This window comes from Echiichthys vipera (assembly GCF_963691815.1).
Source record: "Echiichthys vipera genome assembly, chromosome: 5".
Lineage (NCBI taxonomy): Eukaryota > Metazoa > Chordata > Actinopteri > Perciformes > Trachinidae > Echiichthys > Echiichthys vipera.
Window position 1 is genome coordinate 30,888,840 of NC_139830.1, and position 20,114 is coordinate 30,908,953.

A 20,114-nucleotide genomic window follows, 5' to 3' on the forward strand; every position below is an offset into this window, starting at 1 on the left:
TGCTTGGAAATCACTCATAATGATGCCTCTGATTGGAGTTATTAAATCAGCTGTGATTGGTAACTGTGCCCTGACTTTGCAGCCCATCCAGCTCACAAATGACCATTCAGTGTGCCTTTACCCTTGAACGTAAACCAATAGCATATTAGTTGGGAAAAGCAAGTTTGAGTTGATATGATTGACAGAGGCATATGAAAAACAAGTTCTACTGGTTAGAATTATTATTTAAACCTACACCATCAAACATTCACTTGGTCCTACTGTAATTGTCGTAAGTGGAGTCAGCACAATATCACACAATGTTCTGAGATTGTGGATTAATGGTGGACATTTGTGTCTTCCTCAGATTGTGAAAGAGTGCAATGAGGGGGTGCGAAAAATGAGTCGGACTGAGGAGCTTATCAGCATTGAGAAAACACTGGAGTTTAAATCCAAGGTAAGCAAAGTCTTAATTATTGTCTTGCATATTTAATGTTTATTTTTGTGCCCATGTTTTTGGTCTTTTCTTTTATCCATTTCATACTATGAGGCCATGCTGATATTACTGAAACAAAGCAGTCTGTTAGTAAGAGTCAAGCAGTGCAATCCAATAATGGTGTTAAGGGGATTTGTTGAAACTATAACAACAGTATGTCCCAATTTAAAGACCAGCTTCCTCAAGTCTGGATTTCAAGACTGAATTTCGTCACAAGTAAATAAGTCCCATTCCAAAGGTTTAAGAAATGTAGCTGAGGAATGTGGCTTTCCTTTGCCCTGTTTTGGACACATGGTGTATCCTTTGCAGCCACCTGTACCCCATAGTCATTAGTCAATGGTAAACACATCACATGAACAAGACCAATTTAATATGCCACTGTCATCCTCCAAGGTGTATAAGCCATAACACACTAAGACAATGTTGGGGAAATGTCCTGATATCATTTAAGAATGTTTTTCATCAAAGATGTTGTGATGTGGCTGTGGTACCTGCTTTAGTATTTGTAATGTTAGCAAAAAGGATAAACCAAGAGACAGTTCAAGAAGTTGCCATGAACATCTAACACATCTAGACTAACACTGACACCTGTGAAGTGTGGTACTGACATGGTGCCGTGATCTTGGAGAAAGGTGGAGAAGAACCATGGCTGCTACAGTGGGGTTGATGGCACTTTTAAAAAAGAATACTGACCAGGAGTCTTTTTAAAAAAAATGATATCAAGATGAACTAGTAACACTTAAAAAACTACGTTTTCACACAAAACCAAGTGACAAAATGCAGTGGTGGCAATTTAATTTCCAGAAAGAGAAATTCTAAAGGAAGTGTGATTGTATATTTGGCAGAGCGGAGAAAGCTTGCACAGGACTGTAACTTATCTAATAAATGCAGCAGAATACAGCGGGCGGTACTGTCAGAGGATGAAATGATTATTGGAAAAGCTCCCAAGTTTGCACAGGCCATGGAGGCCACAAATACAAACATAGTGGATTTGCAAAGTGTGAAAGAAACATGAAACTAGAGCCAAACAGGGGTAAACAATACAGTCTTGAAAGAAACGAGGAAATACTACAGATGTGGCAAGGCAAGCCATGTGGAAAGAGACTGCAAGTTTGCCAGTGAGACATGCCATAACTGTGATAGGGTGGGGCACATCAAATGAGTAAGCAGGATTGATGTTTTAAACAAAACACTCAAGGGCCTAAATACACTAAAAGGGGTTGAAAAAACATTGCAAGAGAATTTGATTTCTGAAAACGTAAGTGGATGATCATGATAATGAGGACCATTTCATTATATATCACATGAAAGCTGGTGAAAGAGAAAGTCATCTATAGGGAAAAATGGAAACCCTGAGGTAGACACTGGTTGTTGGTACACCAAAGACACAAACAAACCCAGGCTAGAGAAGGGTGGGATACAATTTGAACGGCAAAGGCATTACTAAGATGTTAGCATTTGTGGTTGTCAACGAAGGGCAACCTGTACTGCGGGACAGAACAGACACATTACAGGAAGTGTTGTCAAGACATCAAACAGTGTGTCACAGTGAATGACAAGGTAGTTAAAATTTAAGAGGTTAGGGAATTTTAGTCGGTTGGGAAACAGCTGGGCAGGTTCTCTACACCATCTAATGTTGCATATACAACTGTACGGCTATCAGTTAGAGTTTATCAAGTCACTACAGGGTTTCTTTATGGTCTGAAGCATCAGAAATGCACTGTACAAAAACTAACATTACGGTAAACCTTATTTTAAAGCCCTATCTTTTGTTCTCTGTAGTCTGTGCCCATCATTTCCCACTCACGCTGGTTGCTAAAGAAGGGTGAAGTGCAGCTAATGGCTGGGCCTAAAAGTACTAGGACCATGCGAAGTCGTAAGCTCTACCAACCTGTCTACTTGTTCCTTTTCAACAATCTGCTGCTGGTTACCAAGCGCAGCTCTAGGTAAGCATTTGGTAATGTATTCTCCCTGTGAAACACTGACAGCAGTTTATACTGTAAGGTACACCAAGCTCAAACTTATGCAGTCTAATACAACAGTAAATCCTGTCTACATGATATTCTAATGTTCAGTTCGTGGTACAGCTGTTTCAGACTTTTGCTGATTATTTGTGGTGCTGCTGTAACTACCCTACCCTCGTCGATATAAATGGGGTGGAATAATTAAACACCTGTCAATATAATGCAACACAGTACAGTACAGCAACAAAAGCAACACAAATTCAGCAAATGTTAATTCAGTCATCTTGTTGTCAGTGGGGACAAGTTCCAGTGTCTTGACTCATGCACACGGGCCATGTTGAGGACTGAGGATCTTGAAGACCAGGGCCAGCTCCTGGCCAATGTCTTTAATCTTAAACTGCTGGAGAACCAAGAGGAGCGTCCAGTCAGCTACATGCTCAAGACCTCCAGTATGTGAGTATCTGAAGCACAATCAGCTTATAGGGTTCCAGTGAGCAGCTGTGAACAATAAGTGCGTTTCCACTATGGTCGAATACCCACAATGAGGCAGGTCTGTCTCGTCGAAACGCCCCTAATTTGCATGTGAGTGAGCGGCCATTTGAGTGGTTGTTTGTTTGCCCTGTGGCAGAGCAGGTCCAAAAAATGGCCGCTCAAACCCCTGAGAGAAGTCCGGTTGCTGATTTCATCACATCCCGCTGATAGTTACATCCAACAACACGTTGAAGTAGAGTAAACACTTTTATCCAGTGGTAGAAGAACACAGCACATGATCTGTGCATGCACAACTTTGTACGGGCTTGTTAACGTATACACACACACACACACACACACACACACACACACACACACACACACACACACACACACCCTACTGCAAGCAGGGTGACAGCCTGACTGTCAACAAACACTTTTACAGCGCCGAGAAATTTTAGGATGGAGTGTTTTCTTTCATGTTACTATAGTAGAACAACATATTATAAAAAAGAAAGGTCTACAAGAAGGAGTCAGCAGAGAAGTCTCACAGCCATCAAAGGGGATTTATTGAATCAAGGTCAAAACACTCTCATCACATAATTCCAAGTGTCTTTTAACAGAACTTCCCCTCTTATACTGAGGTTTGTGTGCTGACAACGTTTACACGTCCCATCGGGTCTTTCCAATACACACTCATACATTTACCATCAGTAGGGTCTACTTTGTGTCCAGATGTCATCATGCCCAAATAGTTCTATTATTCTCAAAACAGAATGTGTGCTTATCAGGCAGTGCCGGCCCTGAGTAATTTGGTGCCCTGGGCAAGATTTTAGACGGCGCCCCCTTATATTACAAAATAAATAAGGCAAACATATTAAGCTAAACAGTGCACACGTAAACAAGTGATATAATATGAATTAAAAATACAAAATAAACAAGGCAAACATATACCAACGGGCTACACGGTGGTGTAGTGGTTAGCACTGTCGCCTCACAGCAAGAAGGTTCTAGGTTCGCATCCCGGTTTGGGGCATTTCTGTGTGGAGTTTGCATGTTCTCCCCGTGTCAGTGTGGGTTCTCCGGTTTCCTCCCACTACCCCCACTACCCATGCATGTCTTAGGTTAATTGATGACTCTGAATTGCCCGTAGGTGTGAATGGTTGTCTGTCTCTGTTCGTCTCTATGTGCCCTGTGATAGACTGGCGTCCTGTTCAGGGTTCACATGTAAACATATGAATTAAGAATACAATATAAATATGGTATTGCACAAAATAAATAATGAAACCAGGGCAGATATGACAACACACACTATTGCACACAGTAAGGAAAAATGAGAGACCTCTTGATACACCGCTATTTACACGATACATGAGAGAACATCACGCCACCTGTTTCTCTCAGCCTCAGCGAGTGCCATCTCTTGCCTATCTATTGTTAACCCATTTGCAAAATGGACCTCCAACTCCTTCCATGTTGCCATGTGGGTATAATGCTCCTGGCTATCCTCATGAGCTTTTAGCAACTGGCTTGCATTTTTCCAGTCCTTCAGTCCTTCTTTGTTAAGTTGGTAATCTTTTGTAGAGAACATTTTGCAGCAAAAGCAGCGCAAGCTATCATTCTTTTTGGAATACATCAGCCAGCTTCTTTCGAAGCTAATGGGAAAGAAGCCAGCTTCTTTTAAAAAAGTCATGTTGACACCTTCTCCCATCTTTATTTTTTGGAAATGTGTAACTGTTTTTGTTTGAAATGGTCCTCTGTGTACTAACTCTCTTCTTACTTTGTCTGTAAGAAGAGCTGGACAGTCAGTCACTGGGGGTGGTACTGAAATACTTTAAAAGTGCGTCTGAAGAGAGAAGAAAAGAAATGTGACTGCTGGATGTTACATTTTAATAACAAATTGTGTGCTATAAGACTAAAATGAAAATACGATGAGATTCATTAAACTTTATTGTCATTGCAATACAATTCAGTCTAACGAGAGCAAAAAGCAGTAATGTGCAGTGGAATTAATATGTATATTTCGTCTATGAATGATATGGGAACGTTAAGGTGTGGAGTATTAACAGTAGTACACTTTAGGTGCACTTAAACACTGATGTAAACTTTAACAAACATAACTGCAGCACAATTAACAAAGGCTTACAGCTACACTATATTACAAAGGGGGTGGGAAACTAAAAGCATTTTAACTGACATACCAGCAGTAGACACCTGTAAAAAAAACAACTGAACAGGTATAACGTTAACTTTTCAAACGTCCCTGATGAATTTAAGGTGGAGTAACATTAATACATGTCGACTCAGCTATTTATTGATTAGTAAACGATGCTGCTATTGCCCGAAGTAAGCTAGCAAGCTAACACTCTGCTCCAACAACGGTAACTACGATCATTCAACTATTTATTTCATTTACATTTACGTCATCCCACTGAGGTTACTGTACCTCTAACTTTTTCACATTTTTCATCCTCTTCTTTCCTTCTTTTCCTTCCCTGGGCGCCCGACGGTTTCAGTCTTTTAGACATAATTCCGCTACGGTGTCATTAGTCTTCTTCTTCGTCTTGGGGTCACGGTCCGGTCAGATTCAGGCAGCTGGCCTTACGACCCGCCCCCCTCACGGAGGACATGTACAGTGCAGAGAGCCAGGAACCAGAAAAAAGGCCTCTTCATTATTTAATAGTATTCACTATTAAGTTATGTTTCTGTGGGCTTTTATAATATTTTGTAATGGCGCTGGTAAAAATAAGAATTTATATACATATATACTGGGGTTTTTTTTTCCTCCGCCCGTTTGCGGCGCCCCCCGCGGATGACGGCGCCCCTAGCATTTGCCGATACTGCCTATGCCGAGGGCCGGCTCTGTTATCAGGCCTATGTCCCAAGTACCTTGTCCTGTTATTCACTTTCTCAGTCATGTTTATTCCACATTACTTGTACATACGTTGATGTTGTGAATCACAGGCCACCTTAAATCAAACTGCAACTATTCTGTATTTATCACTTTGAGGAAGAATGGCACGCCACATTAATTAGCTGATCACCGGTGATCGACACCCATTCAGAGTGGTACGTTTCCTCCACAGTCTCGTAACTCCCTTTCGGGCCTTTTTTTTGTATTGGAAACCCGGTGAGTGAACAGCCATTTGAGAGGGTGTGGCCTGAAACTTTTCGAGCGGCCACATTTTACCCTGATGGAAACACACCCATGTGTTTACCAGTAGCAAAGTCATAATGTTTATGGATATTTTTTAAAGATGTGAACAGCTCTAACATGCTGCACAACAAACTCCGACACACAGCTCCAATGTGCTCACACACACACAGACACACACACACACACACACACAATCAGCGGCAGATTTGAGCTATATAAACCACCGCAAAATATATCATAGCTTATGCCATGATTTTGAGTACAGTTGGTATAAATGAGCAAAGTGTTATAATAACCAGGTATGAGGTGCCGATGTTGACTGCTGTCCTTCTCTCACATCTCAGGTCAACTATGTCAGGTCATCTATCTCAACACTAAGAGACTTGCTCACGCGCTTAATTTAGGCACGCTGCCACAACGCTTTGCGCCCTCTCGCTATGTGGACTTCTGTGTGCTTCTTCATCGCTCCTCTCAGTGCCGGTTGTTCTCGCTTCAGTCTGGTTAAATCCATGGTTAAATCCCCACCACACTGTCGCTTCTTACTTTGAAAGAATGAAAGAAAACCGTCAACAGTGAATGGACAGAGAAGTATTAGTTTATAACTGTCACTGTAAAGCCTGTGTAAAGCCTGTGTTTACTCTGCAACGAGCGTATATCAGTGTGAAGAAAAAATCTTAATTGGTAAAGTAACTAGTAACTAAAGTTATCAGATAAATGTAGTGGAATAAAAAGTAGAATATTTCCCTCTGAATTTTAGTGGGGTAAAAGTATAAAGTAGAATGAAAAGAAGATATTCAAGTAAGAAACAAAAGCCTCAAACTTGTACTTCAAGATAAATATACTGTGATATAATACCGTTAGCCTCTATGCTTCAAATTATACCATGATATAAATTTTAGACCATACTGTACAACCTATGCCCCGGCCGAGAATTTATCTGAGGAAAACTCCAACGACACAACCTGTTAGTGTTCTTGTCATCCCCAGACAGCTTTGATGACTATCGGTCTTAAAATGTCTTTCAACACTTTCCCCCTTTTCTATTAGTTCCAATGCCGGAGTTGGTCTTTATCTTTGAAAGCACACCATGAAAAAGTCAATGCTATCAGGCTAGCCACAGTGTTGTTGTCTTCTCTGTACTAGCTGTAGCTGTTGTGATTTAACTCTTTGCGCTCACTGACCCATCTACATGTCAGTGCCTTCTGGAAGACGTAGGGCAATGTTTCTTTGTCCCACCCCCTATAAGCAGCATTTGATTGGGAGAGCCTTTTCTGCCTAGAGACAACAACAACTAAATCTAATTGGATAACTCAATTTTCAAGGTTTAAGGACACTTACACTGTCATTTCTGAAGCAAACTAGAAAATTAGGCTAAAATTAGAATTAAAAGAGATAATTATTATTATTTGAAATAAAATTTTATTATGACATTTAATGACATGTAGAAGCAATGTTTCCCTAGGAAGTAGTTGTAGCAGCGGAGCGGTGCACATGCGTGAAAAAATGTGAGCCTGCAAAGCGTGTCCTGCTGTGAGGGGCGCTTTGGACCTAAGTACATACAGTACTTTTGTGTAAGTCATCTGGAAATTAAAACGCGATTTGACAAACAAGCAGTTATGAGTGGCTCATTAGTCCAAAATATTTTACATGCAATGAATGTCTGGTTAACATTTTAAGACACAATATAGGCACAAATGCCTATGTTTAAATGTATCGCTTATTATTCTTAAAACCAAAACATTTTTTTTATCAAATAAATGAAAGATGTCTAAAACAAAACAATAAAACAAAAACTTCCCTTTATGTTAATGTCACATCAGTGTAAGTCAATTTACAGAGCGATCTTTACTACAAAACCTGAATAAATGTTTTGTATAGCTCAACAGGCCAGAAAGAGTCTTGGAGAAAATGTGTGGCACTTGTCTGTGCCTGACTGCGTGCGTGCGTGTGTGTGTGTGTGTGTGACTGTATGTGTGGGAGCTTAGCGGACACGGTGGCCCTTTGATGTGATGGCGCTGCTTAGGAGTTTGCAGTGCACGAGACATACCCATTTTCCAGGCACATATTGTCATTGAGACACAAAAGTCTGACGCTCGAGTCTCAAGAGTGACCAATCTCCTCTCAGTAGATAAATCAATTAAGATAAAAATATTTTTGCAATAAAATAATAATTTATGATTAAAGTAATTCACCTGCAGCGATCAGATTCCTGGTGGGGTGCAGCTGGGCTGCTGGATGCATATAGTGGAAACACACTGCAAAGGGTTCCCCACTGGTGTTTACACATATGAAGGGACGGAAAGGAAGGATTCACCCTGCTCCCAGGCATGGGTCTGTGAAAGCAAACAGATTGCATAGTGACAGTAGATATGTGATTCTAGCATGAAGGTGAACTACTATTACATTAATTTGCTGATTGTGATCTGTATCAGCCATGTAAATATATATATGTCAAAAATACACATAAGAGGCTTATACATCCAACTGTACTTGTATTTTTTTTCCACTTTTGGCCCAATGTACTTTGGATTTTGTGACAGGTAGAACAGTGTGGGGCAGGCTATTTTTGGGTGAATTTTGCATTGAAAAGGTTTGACCTCTGAAGAGCAGGTTTATAGTTGTAGTGCTGAAAAGGAACATAAATTAACAATTATTTTGTAGAACTATTAGTGTCAGCAGACACAGGAACACAAAATGATCTAAAGAGCTGTGCTGCATAAGTAACTACAATAAATAAACTCATAGATACATACAAACCAATTCTTTGATAAGACGGACAGTATTTGAGTCCAACACCTGATTCTTCTGAAGAACGAAAATGGATGAATAGGGAATGTTGAGCGTGATTTTGTGTTAATCAAAACTAAATTTGAACATGACCTTAACTGAACTGAGAAGTTCTTACAGGGCGGTAACTGTTTGGATAAGACATGAATATCAGGGCCCGTATCAAAATATCTTAAGGTGGTTCCTAAGTTTCTGATTTAGGAATAACTCTTTTTAAAAAATGGGCCAGTCAGTCCTAAATTTATATTCATACTTGAGTATTTCACAAAGTGTTTTAGCGTCAAAAGCAGCTCCTAAATCTTGAAAAATTAGAAGTAGTAAAGAGGACTAAATCTCTAAGACTAAGTCACAAACAATCCTAAAATGTTCTAAATGTTCTAAAAAAGGAGATGTTCAGGGGGAGATAGCAGGTTAACAGTAGATGACACATAGAAATGATGTACATCATCTGAAAGCTGGAACCTGACGATTCATTTGAGATGCAGCTCAGTGGTGTGTGTGGATAACAAAAAATAATTGGTTGCCAGGTTCGTTGCTGAGTGTGTCAAGCGATCAGCCTGCGCCATGTCAAGTGATGAATAATACAGGGTAACAACAAATTTGGAATAATCAATTAATTTTACAACAGTATTTAACAATAGCCAGGCTTCAACTGGAAGTCTTTCTTTGCCGTTAGCGGTTCCAGCTAAGTAAAGATGAAAGTGATCTTAGCGACCAAGGAGAAACGTAGCCATTTGGGCATGCGTTGCAGCTGAACTCCTTTATCTCAGTCCATAGAGTGAATGCTTGGCCTATATTGACTCTGGTTTTTGCCCGTCTCCGGTTACTCCGCTGCTGGGACAAATGACGCCCCCTTCACTGTAGGATTGACAAATTCCATTTCACCCAGTGCCAGCCTACAGTAGCTGCACCCAACAACAGACAACCCTGGCAACCCACAATGCCAATTGCTATTGCTGCTGGTACAAGGGAAACGGAACGTGACAGAAAGTCATTGTCAAAACTGTCAAAATGTTATTAATATTAATTCAGACTAAATACATTTTTTATGGAAAAGCAATACTTTCATTCTGTACCCCTCAAATGCCTCACAGGTGTATCATTTTTTTAATTTTTATAATAAAAATATAGCTAATAATAAAAATTCTACATATTCAACTTTTAAGTCTGACATAAAAATTAATTCATTGATTAATTGATTAAATGCATTGCAAAAGTGTAAGGACTTTATGAATTAAATATTTGAAGGTCATTGTAATGCTCACTAAAATGTCATGTGTTTATTCCATTTGTTACAAATATTTGGTGCTAAATTTATCCCGCTCGAGAATTGATAAAAAATCCCTCCAAAATCCGACATTAAGACACCCAGACCTTTAGGAACACCATAGGAAACCCATGCTGTAATTTGGGATCAAAAACTTTTGACATTTGGAGATTAGAAATTGCATTTTTCTGCGATTGGATGACAAGCAGTTCTTTTCTGGAAACTACTCAGAAACCCCCTTATCGTCAATATACGTAGGAATACCATCCATCCTCTGAATGATCTCGGCCTCTAGTTTATGTTTGTAAAGTTTCATGAGGGTGTGATTATCCTAGAGGTCAACAGCCCATTTTAGCTCATTTCACTCTAGTGAAATGGCTCCTATGAGGACTGCCTTCATCACTCATGAATACAGCTGGGGTCATTGAATCCACAAGAGTCTCAGATTTCCAGACATATCTAATTAATGTGACTCCAAGACTGTTTATGGACCGCATTGTGCAGAAATACGCCCTTTTCGAAAAGGACAAAATACCACATTGTTATTTTAAGTGTTTAGTCCCCAAATTGTTTGGATTATCAAAATGGGCATGTCTGTAAAGGGGAGACATGTGTGGACCCAGAGAACCCATTTTTTATTTTGATATCTTGAGGTCAGAGGCCAAGAGACCCCTTTGAAAATGGCCATGATAGTTTTCCCTTGCCAACATTTAGCTTTGGAGCGTTATTGAACCCCCTTCTGAATGATACCAATTGCTTCACACCATCTCTAAACCTGAGCCTGCTACAGCCTCCGAAAGACAAAAAGTTGACAGGTGCCAGTGCAAGCCAAGGTGTTAACAAAAATAAAAATATATACAGTATCTGTGTTAAATTATTAATTTGTATATAACCTGTCCGCCCAAATTGTTGACCGTATGATGAACATACCAAGAAAAAACTAAATAACTATTTACCTTTAACTGCTTGCTCAGTAATGTCATCCTCATCCAACAGGAGTGATAAACTTCGATGGATGTGTACCCTCACTCCTAACCGGCGTACACGCTTTATGTCTACAAGCGCCCACCAACAAGGTGAGACAGAATATCACAGTAACATTGTGTACAGTCCTCAACATGCAGGCCGCAAGATATTAACTTAACCTATCTGTGACATTTATCAGACTCTCCACAGGTGCAGTGTATTCAGTCATACTCATCTCAGGAGCCAGATGAACTCTCCATTGAAATGGCTGATGTTTTGAACCTCCTTGAGAGAACAGACGATGGTGTGTAGAGGCACAAAGTTTCTTGTAAAACATTTAAAAAAAAATACAGTTTCCATGTCATCTCCGGCCTTTCTCTGTCTTCTGTACTCTAGGCTGGATGATGGGTGAAAGGCTCCATGATGGCGAAAGGGGCTGGTTCCCTAGTCGAGTAGTAGAGGAGATCCAGAGCAAGGAGGTCCGAGCTCAGAATCTGAGAGAGGCCTTCAGGATCCAGCAAGTCCAGGAAGGGGGAGGAGGCCCACAAACCGGAACCAGAATTGGTTTAAGGGTGGGGAGACGCACTCCAAGGGCCTCCAACTACTCCAATCCTTGAATTGATGGGGGAGAGCAGGGAAGGAGTAACAGTGATGAATGTCACCATTCAGGGCCATATGCACTAAAAGAAATAATCAAGATACACCTTGTCCTTTTGATTTGCACTTAGCCGTTGATGGTTTTAGAAATCCAAATGTTCAAAGCGCTTGAGTCAGTAACCTTGTACAAGCAATGCTGCACGTCTCTTATGTGTTTTGTTGTCCCACACACTGTGGTGTGTAATGCATGGAGCAAAGCTCTGTGCTTGGTTAGGAGCTGTGTGTGGTAATGGCAAGAACCCTGTAGCACCCAATAGTCTAATAATTTCCTTAAAATGTAATAACATTTGCACTTAACCTGATCGAAAATGAAATAAAACCCAATGATGTAATAATGTCCTTAAAATATTATACAGCATACCTTTTACCATCTGTTGTAAATTACAAATTCTGCATAAAGTCTAGAGTTTACATGTATACCTGCAAACTGCACACTAAATATCATAATAAGAAAAAAGCATACCGATTTTCTACATTATTATATCATCAGTCAAAATCATTACATCAATTTTAAAACAAAATGACCCACCTGAAAATGATTATACTGTTGGTACAAATGTAATTGCAATATCGTTAAGGTCATCTATTACACTATTGGTCAAGTTGTTGTATTATTGGGTTTTATTACATTTTTGATCAGGTCTAGGGCACAATGTATTACATTTTCAGAAAATGATCGCATTATTGGGTGCTACACGACCTCAAAGGTCTTGTAAAGGTAATGCAAACATTCCTCAGCTGCATGGGCAAGTTTTAAAAATTTTAAATGTGTTCATTTCATTGTAAAATATCTTTTAACACTAAATGAAACCCTAAACCAACAACACAAGCAGTCAAGTGTATGGTGGCCCCATGAGCTCAATGCACTGAACAGTGCTAGGTTCAAGCTTGACATTCGCCTGCACGCCTGATGTCCCTCCCTTACACTCTCTTGGTGTAACCATTCTCCAAATCCCTTTGCTAGGGGAAACATCAACAACAACCTCAGAGGTGTGTCTGAATGGAATCTGAGTTTGCAGTTTCAGGACTAAAACCACTTGTGAACACACCTGGGAATAGGTCAGACTCTGTCCACAGGACTCTCATGCTCATGGTGGTCTGTTTTCTGACACAGCCATCATCAGTCAGAGTTGATTTGACATATCTTTTAATTCTGGCAGCGACACGAGACAGTGATGTTGACTTAACAGGTGCACTGATCCATTCCACTTCACACCAGCTTCATGAATACAGCTAGCAAATGGTCTGTGGTTTTAACAAGTTCAGTGAGCTAATGCAAAGCTAAAGTATAGGGAGGCTTCACCTCTAGGTCATCGACCATCAAATTATGTCTGCCTTTAATTTCATTAAGTCTCACCACACAGTTGTGTATTTTAATATTTCATGTGGAGTTTTCAGTTCCCCACTCTTTTGCAGAGGTTCTGTCGCTGCATCTGAAGCTTTGCATGGGCCAAGACGATCGTGATTGGTTGAAGAAATGCAAAGAAGCCAGAGCCTTTTCTTTCTCCTTATCCCAGCATGTATGTGTGGAGCATTGACTGTATATAATGATGGACGATGTGGCTCCCCTTCCTCCCACTTTGCTAAAGTGTAGCGGAACTTATGACCTATACTGCAGCTATCCACCAGGGGGCGATCCAGATAATTTGGCTTCACTTTTGCGTAGCTTTCAAGTTGTCCATTGTTATATACAGACTAAGGTGTGGAGTAGCCGGACCATGCACCCCAACTGGATTGCATTACAACTTAATACACACATAGAAAAATGTGTAGATAGCAAATAGAAAATGTGTAGATAGCAAATAGAAAATATAAAACATAAATGAAATACAGAAACATGGTGCAAAAATCAACAACACAGCAAAATGCATGCAGGGTGTTGAGCTTCCAGGACCACCATACAGGTGTCTAATAAAAAAAAGTATTATATGGAAATTTGCAATGATTATTTAAAAAGTCTGTGTCTATGAATATTCAAATAAGTGTGTTAGCCAAAGTGAGACTCCACCCAAAATCCTTTTTTTTAGTATGAAACACTACCTGCAGACTACCTACAACAAAGCAACCCAAAAATGACACGTTTTCAAAGCAGCCATAAAAGTGTCTGTAGGAAGGACCCCAGTGTAGGGTGGCAACTAACAATTATTATCATTATCGATTAATTTTCCAATTATCTTAATTACCTTACATTAACATCACCCTCACATTATATACACAAAAGACAGTGGACAACAGTATTTTCTATCAATAACTGCATATGATAAAGTAAAGAAAAACTATCCACGGATGGAAATTTAATAACTTACAGAGTTCATCTGTTCAGAATATATTGTGATTGCGGTTTTATGGTGACATGTACTTGAAAAGGTGATAGTAGCCATGGCAGACATGAATTACCTTATTTCAAGGTATGTAATATACTACTAAGTGCAACTTGGAGTGAATTTACAATTTTCAAGTGTTCGTGAGTATTTCACATGAACACCCAACTGGAATAAGTAACTAGCACACTGCTCCTTCTGATGTTCTACGTGCCATGAACCCAAGCTGACTGCATCATTCTAGCTGACAGGCATCTTCTAGTGTTTAATACTCAAAAGATACATTATGTGTGGAATGTTACTGTTAAATGATCAATATAACAAGACTACACACATGCATGTACGTGCACACACACACACACAAGGGGTAAATCCTGTAATAGCAATTTAATGCCAAATAACTGCAATATGTCGTAACTGTATAGAATGTATCAACACCATGAGCAACTATGGATCAGCATGATTGTAAGGCCTTGTGTGTCTTCAAATACGTTATGTGTACAGTAATGCAAATATTTGATGTTCAAGCTAATAGTTACAAAGTAATTGTTCTTTCATTTTGTAATATGTAAATTATTGTTAATAAAAAAAACAATAATCAGATATGTGTGAGTTTTTACCCCCCAGTGTGGAGTATAGAAAGTCATAGGCACACTGAATGTAATTTCTAAAGTGAGTGCAGGACTGTGCACTGACATTTTAGGTGGCAGGTGCTGGAAAAAAGGTCTTCTTCTAATTATTCATGGTCACAACTTTGTTTAGATGAAGATGTTTATTACTTAACAGATTTCTACAGCATCATCAGTCACACAGATAAGGTCTTTAGCCTTCACCATTTCTACTTCTATTAGAAGAAGGGGCAATAACAGAACAATGTTAAGTTATTCTTTTTGCATGTGTAAACCATACAAACCCTGTTTTCGAGTGTTTCAGTGAGAAAAGCCTTCAACTGAGATTTTGTCTCTCAAATTCCACTGTTAGACTAAAGTGAATAAAACCATATAACACTCATATTTATACAACTTTACATATTTCCTAAAGTGAAATTTGTATTTCTTATCACCAGCCTTTAACAGTTTAAACAATTTAGAGTAACTGGTTTAATGGATCGATGCATGAAGTGAATTAAAGCATAATTTCTCAACTTATTATAAAAACAGGCTCATAAAAACAAACTGAAGATAGTTTGGCTTGTCCATAATTATTATTTTGATCACCGGAGTGTTTATGGTTTTGTTTTAAGTGACAGGTGACTCATTTGTTTGCCATCAGTTAAAGTCTCTTTCCAAAACCTCTGACAATAATGAGCTCCCTAGTTGAGCAGGTGCCAGTATACAGACAGCGGTAATGAGTTCCCAGTTCTTGGAGGTGTGAAAAGTCAGGAGAGGAGGCTGACATCTGCCTGCATTCCCACCAGACCATCATTCACACTTCTTAATGGTGTTTATGTCATATTACTCATCGCTCCAGGCACAAAGGAAAAGTTAAACTTTTTATCGTAAGGTGTTTTTTTCAATAAGGAACAAACAACTTAAAATTGTCTGAAACTGTGACATGATGCCACACTGTGAAGCAACTCTTTGCCTTTTGTTCATAGCATACATGTTCTCTCCATATTTGATTGTTCTTTTTCTTACAGGTTAAACAAAGAAAACTGATATTGACAGGGAGAGTGAAGACCATATTGTATATTTCATCTGCATCACTGATGTGTCTTTAGCCAACCGATCAAAGGATATAACCTTCTGTCCAAATTCTTTCTGCCCTTGCTTCTTCAGCCGTGCTTCCCTTGAAACACTGTACCTCTAGAATAAGATCTGTGCAGCACAGGCTAGTATGGTGGGTCCAAAACGTTTTCCAACTTTAAAAGGCACGATGACCACCAGCAACATTACTACCACCACCTGAGTCATTAAGGGCGCACACACACTGTCCATGCGTACCGTGCCCCGTGCTTTAGGGTACTTGCCCCCCCTTCCCTCTCCCCCAGCGGGCCAGGCCTGTTTGTACTCACACTGCCTGGGCCTTGCGCGAATGCTTCTTGCCGGCAGGATGACGTAACACGTCACGCGCATTGATTGACTTCCCTGGCTGTCTCAGGTCGATTCACTAATTAACAGTTTCACTTTTCAAACCTTTCCATCAGTGATCCCAACACAGTCTCACTCCCAACGCGTCACAAACTGACGATTGGTCAGGGGACTTTGGCGTTAGTTACTGACTAAAAAGGTCTCCTTAAACGTACAAACCCGACGCAGAGGGCTTTCAACTCATTCCAATGTAAGCCCATCCGCGGCGATATTTGAAGCTTAGGGCTCTCCTTAAACGTCCATATTTGAAGCTCTGGGCTCTCCTTAAACGTCCATATTTGAAGCTCAGGGAAGTCCTTAAACGTATAAACCCGACGCAGGGGGCTTTTAACTAATTCCAATGTAAGCCCGTCCGCGCCGATATTTGAAGCTCGAGGAACGCTCTTCGGGGCGCTCATCGGAGCGCTCCTTAAACGTACAAACCCGACGCAGGGGGCTTTCAACTCATTCCAATGTAAGCAGCCTGTCCTCCACCCAAAAACGACCACATAGGTTGTTTGATCAAGGAGCTTATTACAACCCATAGGCACGTTTCGAGTTTAGCGGTCGTGTACATAACTACAATAAACGGTGTGTTGGGTATGTCGTCATCGCCTACCCTTTAACCTTTGGCACCAATCAAAATGTGATGCGCCAGAAGGAGGCGTGGCATTCGCGTTTCACTGGACCTCGTAGCATTGGTAAGTCCGTTTGTGTACTCAATTTATGTGGTCATGTTGTGTTCTGTGCGTGAGCTATCACGGTGATTGTCTGCAAATCATGTGTAAGTAAGTTAGTTCAGTTTGACGTTTAAGTTACAACTCAGTTGGGAATGCCACGGAGGTCGTATGTTAACTATCAATAAGGCGCTAAGGTTAGCGCACATGCTAACACGCTTATTATTTATGCTATCTTGACAAAAAAATGCTACCTTATGTGATTTTGTGTATTTGCGTCAGTATTAGGACATCTGTTAACTATTTATTTTGGTAATAAACAGGTGAAAATGCACTGTAAGAACTTAGAGAGCGCATTTTGATACTCAAATACAGAGCCCTGATAGTTTTAATTAGTGTTAGTGTACTCTTAACTTTTGTAGGCACACGTTTTATTTCTCTTTTTATTCTTTTGATTATTTACTCTACATTTTGCTAAATTTTTATTTTTAGTGGCAATAAGTAACATTTATGGAAGTGGAACTAATCCTGCTTCATTTTTTTTTATTATCAAAAAAACTCTTCATATGTGGGTGGATGACGTGACATGGCAATTTTGCTGTCTTCAGTGTCAAACGTGAATGAAAGAAAAAAATATTTGTAAAAAACCTTCTCAATCTTGTGCAGAACATTATGCTTTATGTGAACATACTCAACAGTAAAACAGTTCATCACTCTTTTTTTCAAAATCTTCAACCAAACACAACAAAAGTCATATGGTGTGACTGTCCGGCACTTGTTTCTCAAAGTCAGAACTTGAATAAAAGTAAGAAAAATAAATGCAAAAATTATTTTAAAAAATGCAAAAAAATAATACACATGTCTATTTGTGAGCCGACTCGTTTCAAAGTCCAAGCATAATGTTTTGAGTCAGTCATAATTAAAAAGATTTTGTCCCAAAAACCAAAATCACATGGTGTGACACTATTTTGGGATATTTTAACGGGCAATTGCTTTGACACCCTTGGGAAGGAGAGGACCTTCTTCAGCAAAGTTACACACACTAGCAATCTATTGCTAGTACTGTACAACCTGAGGTGAGTCATCATTTTTATATTTACAATAAATCAGATCTTGTTGGCACTCTGACAAAAGTCCCACTTCGAGATGTCTTTTGGTGTGACACATTTTTCATAAAAACGTGAAAGAAATGTTACTATTTTGTCATAATTACATGTAAATCTATGCTGCTTTCTAATAACTAGCATGTTGTCTGTATGCTAATGTATAGCTACAAGACTCAAGGTTGTGCTAAGTGCAGAAAACGTCATATAGTGTGACACTTCATCATATGGTGTGACATGTCTGCTTATTACACCACATGGTATGAATTGTAATTTCCTGCAGAATAACAATAAATAACAAAGTCCAATGTATGTTTTGTCACTGTAAACATTTATTTAAGTCCATCATCACACCAAATTATATATAAAATAATTATATTATATTATAAAATTATCCACAATCGAAGAAGAAGAAAAGGGGGACAGTAGGAGAGCTAACTAGTGTGTTCAACTAGTGTGTTCAACCAGAGGCTCAATGCAATTGGGAGTCATCAGTTAAACTGGCTTCATCAGGTGAAACAGTTCAGACACATCAAGGAGAACATCCATCCCAATGAAATGGTTTTACACATAGACTTTTCAGAGAACTATGCGTGTAAACTCAACACTGAGATTCAGGCCTTTCATTTCGGTGGCAATAGGCAGCAGGCAACAATGCATACTGGAGTTGCCTACTCAGTCAGTAGCTCCCAGTGCTATGCCACCATTTCCAAGTCCTTGCGTCATGATCAATCCAGTTATTGATGATTTCCGAAGAAAACATGAAAATGCAATCGACACCCTGCATGTCCTCAGTGATGGGCCAGCCACCCAGTACCGAAATCGATCAAACTGCTTCCTCATGAGCAGCGTTCCCATGGGAAGGGTGCACCTGATGGTGTGGGAGGAGTGCTGAAGCGTAAGGCAGACATGTATGTCCTTGGAGGCAGTGACCTACAAACACCAAGAGATCTGTATGAATATTTACAAAAGTCCTCTGAAAAAGTCACCATCATGTGGATTGAAGAAGAGCAGATCTCCACCATGGATGAAATGCTCCCTTCGTCAGTGCGCCCAGTGACTGGAATCAGCAGTACACACCAAGTTCTGTCTTTTGCACCAGCTTGAGTTTGACCCTGTATCCCCTGGTGAGGTGCCAGGTGACAAGACAAGTGATGAGTAAGTATTATGACTTTAAATTATTTACATTTTACAATAAATAAATAAATAAATAAATCTCTTCCTTTGACTTTGAAGTGGTGGCTCATCTGCTGAAGTGCCCTCTGTCCAACCCAGCTGGCCCACTACAGATGCCCAAGCCCAGTAAGTATAACATATTTAGCTAACTTTAGGACCTGCTGGTGATAACATTTCACTGCCAGTCCAGTCAGTACAAACCCTACATATTTGTAAATTGTGCAAACCAAATTTAATGGAGTAGAAGCTAGTTATTGCAGTCACTGCAGACAATCGTGTCAATAACATATAACTCTCTCCTTTTGAAGCTCTTCTACTCAGGTGCTGTATGCAAGTGCCCAACCAAGTGCATCAATTGGAGAGGCCCAAGCTGAAGATATAGACACCACTCCAGATGAAGAATACACCGAAGGACAGTTTGTCTTACTTAAGTATGAGAGAAAACCATATGTGGGGCAAATTGTTGACATCAGTATGGAGGGGCTGCAGGTAAACTGCATGAAACAACTTGGAGACAAAAATGGTTTTGTCTGGCCAAATAGGCAAGACTGCATTTACTACCAAGATCAGGAAGTTGTTGGTGGCATATCACGACCTCAGCAAGGCAGTCGGTTTGCTACTCTCTCCAAATTTGACTGGCTTATGTACAATGAAGTCTAGATGAATTGAATTATCAATGGATCCACCCAGCTGCCCTGTATGTTCACAGTTCATATGTGAAAAAATGTGTTTGTTTTACTTATATTGATACATATTGCAGACCTGTTTTAAATTGAAATGAAATAACATTTGATACACAAATATATGTTCATATGGTTAATATTGTTTTATTGTTAAATATCAAATAATCAATATTTTTTTAATATTAATTAAAATATTACCTTCCAGCATTTAAGAGTGGTTAAATGTTTCCTGCCATATTAGTGATCAGAACTCACCAATGAGTAGGATTATTTCATGGTTTGCATTGACACATGGCGACATTATCATATGGTGTGACACTATATCATTTGGTGTGACATTA

General features: G+C 39.6%; 1 protein-coding gene across 1 annotated transcript in view; it reads left to right on the plus strand.

The window, feature by feature from the left end:
- ngef (neuronal guanine nucleotide exchange factor) overlaps nt 1-14,668 on the plus strand; it is a 37,918-nt gene extending 23,250 nt beyond the window's left edge. Inside the window, exons 10-15 of the mRNA XM_083913851.1 lie at nt 347-436; nt 2,258-2,421; nt 2,734-2,892; nt 11,118-11,197; nt 11,287-11,391; nt 11,484-14,668. Of these exons, the coding sequence (XP_083769977.1) occupies nt 347-436; nt 2,258-2,421; nt 2,734-2,892; nt 11,118-11,197; nt 11,287-11,391; nt 11,484-11,704 (819 nt within the window). The 3' untranslated portion in view covers nt 11,705-14,668. The remainder of the gene's footprint in view (nt 1-346; nt 437-2,257; nt 2,422-2,733; nt 2,893-11,117; nt 11,198-11,286; nt 11,392-11,483) is intronic.
- Nucleotides 14,669-20,114: the final 5,446 nt, after the last annotated feature.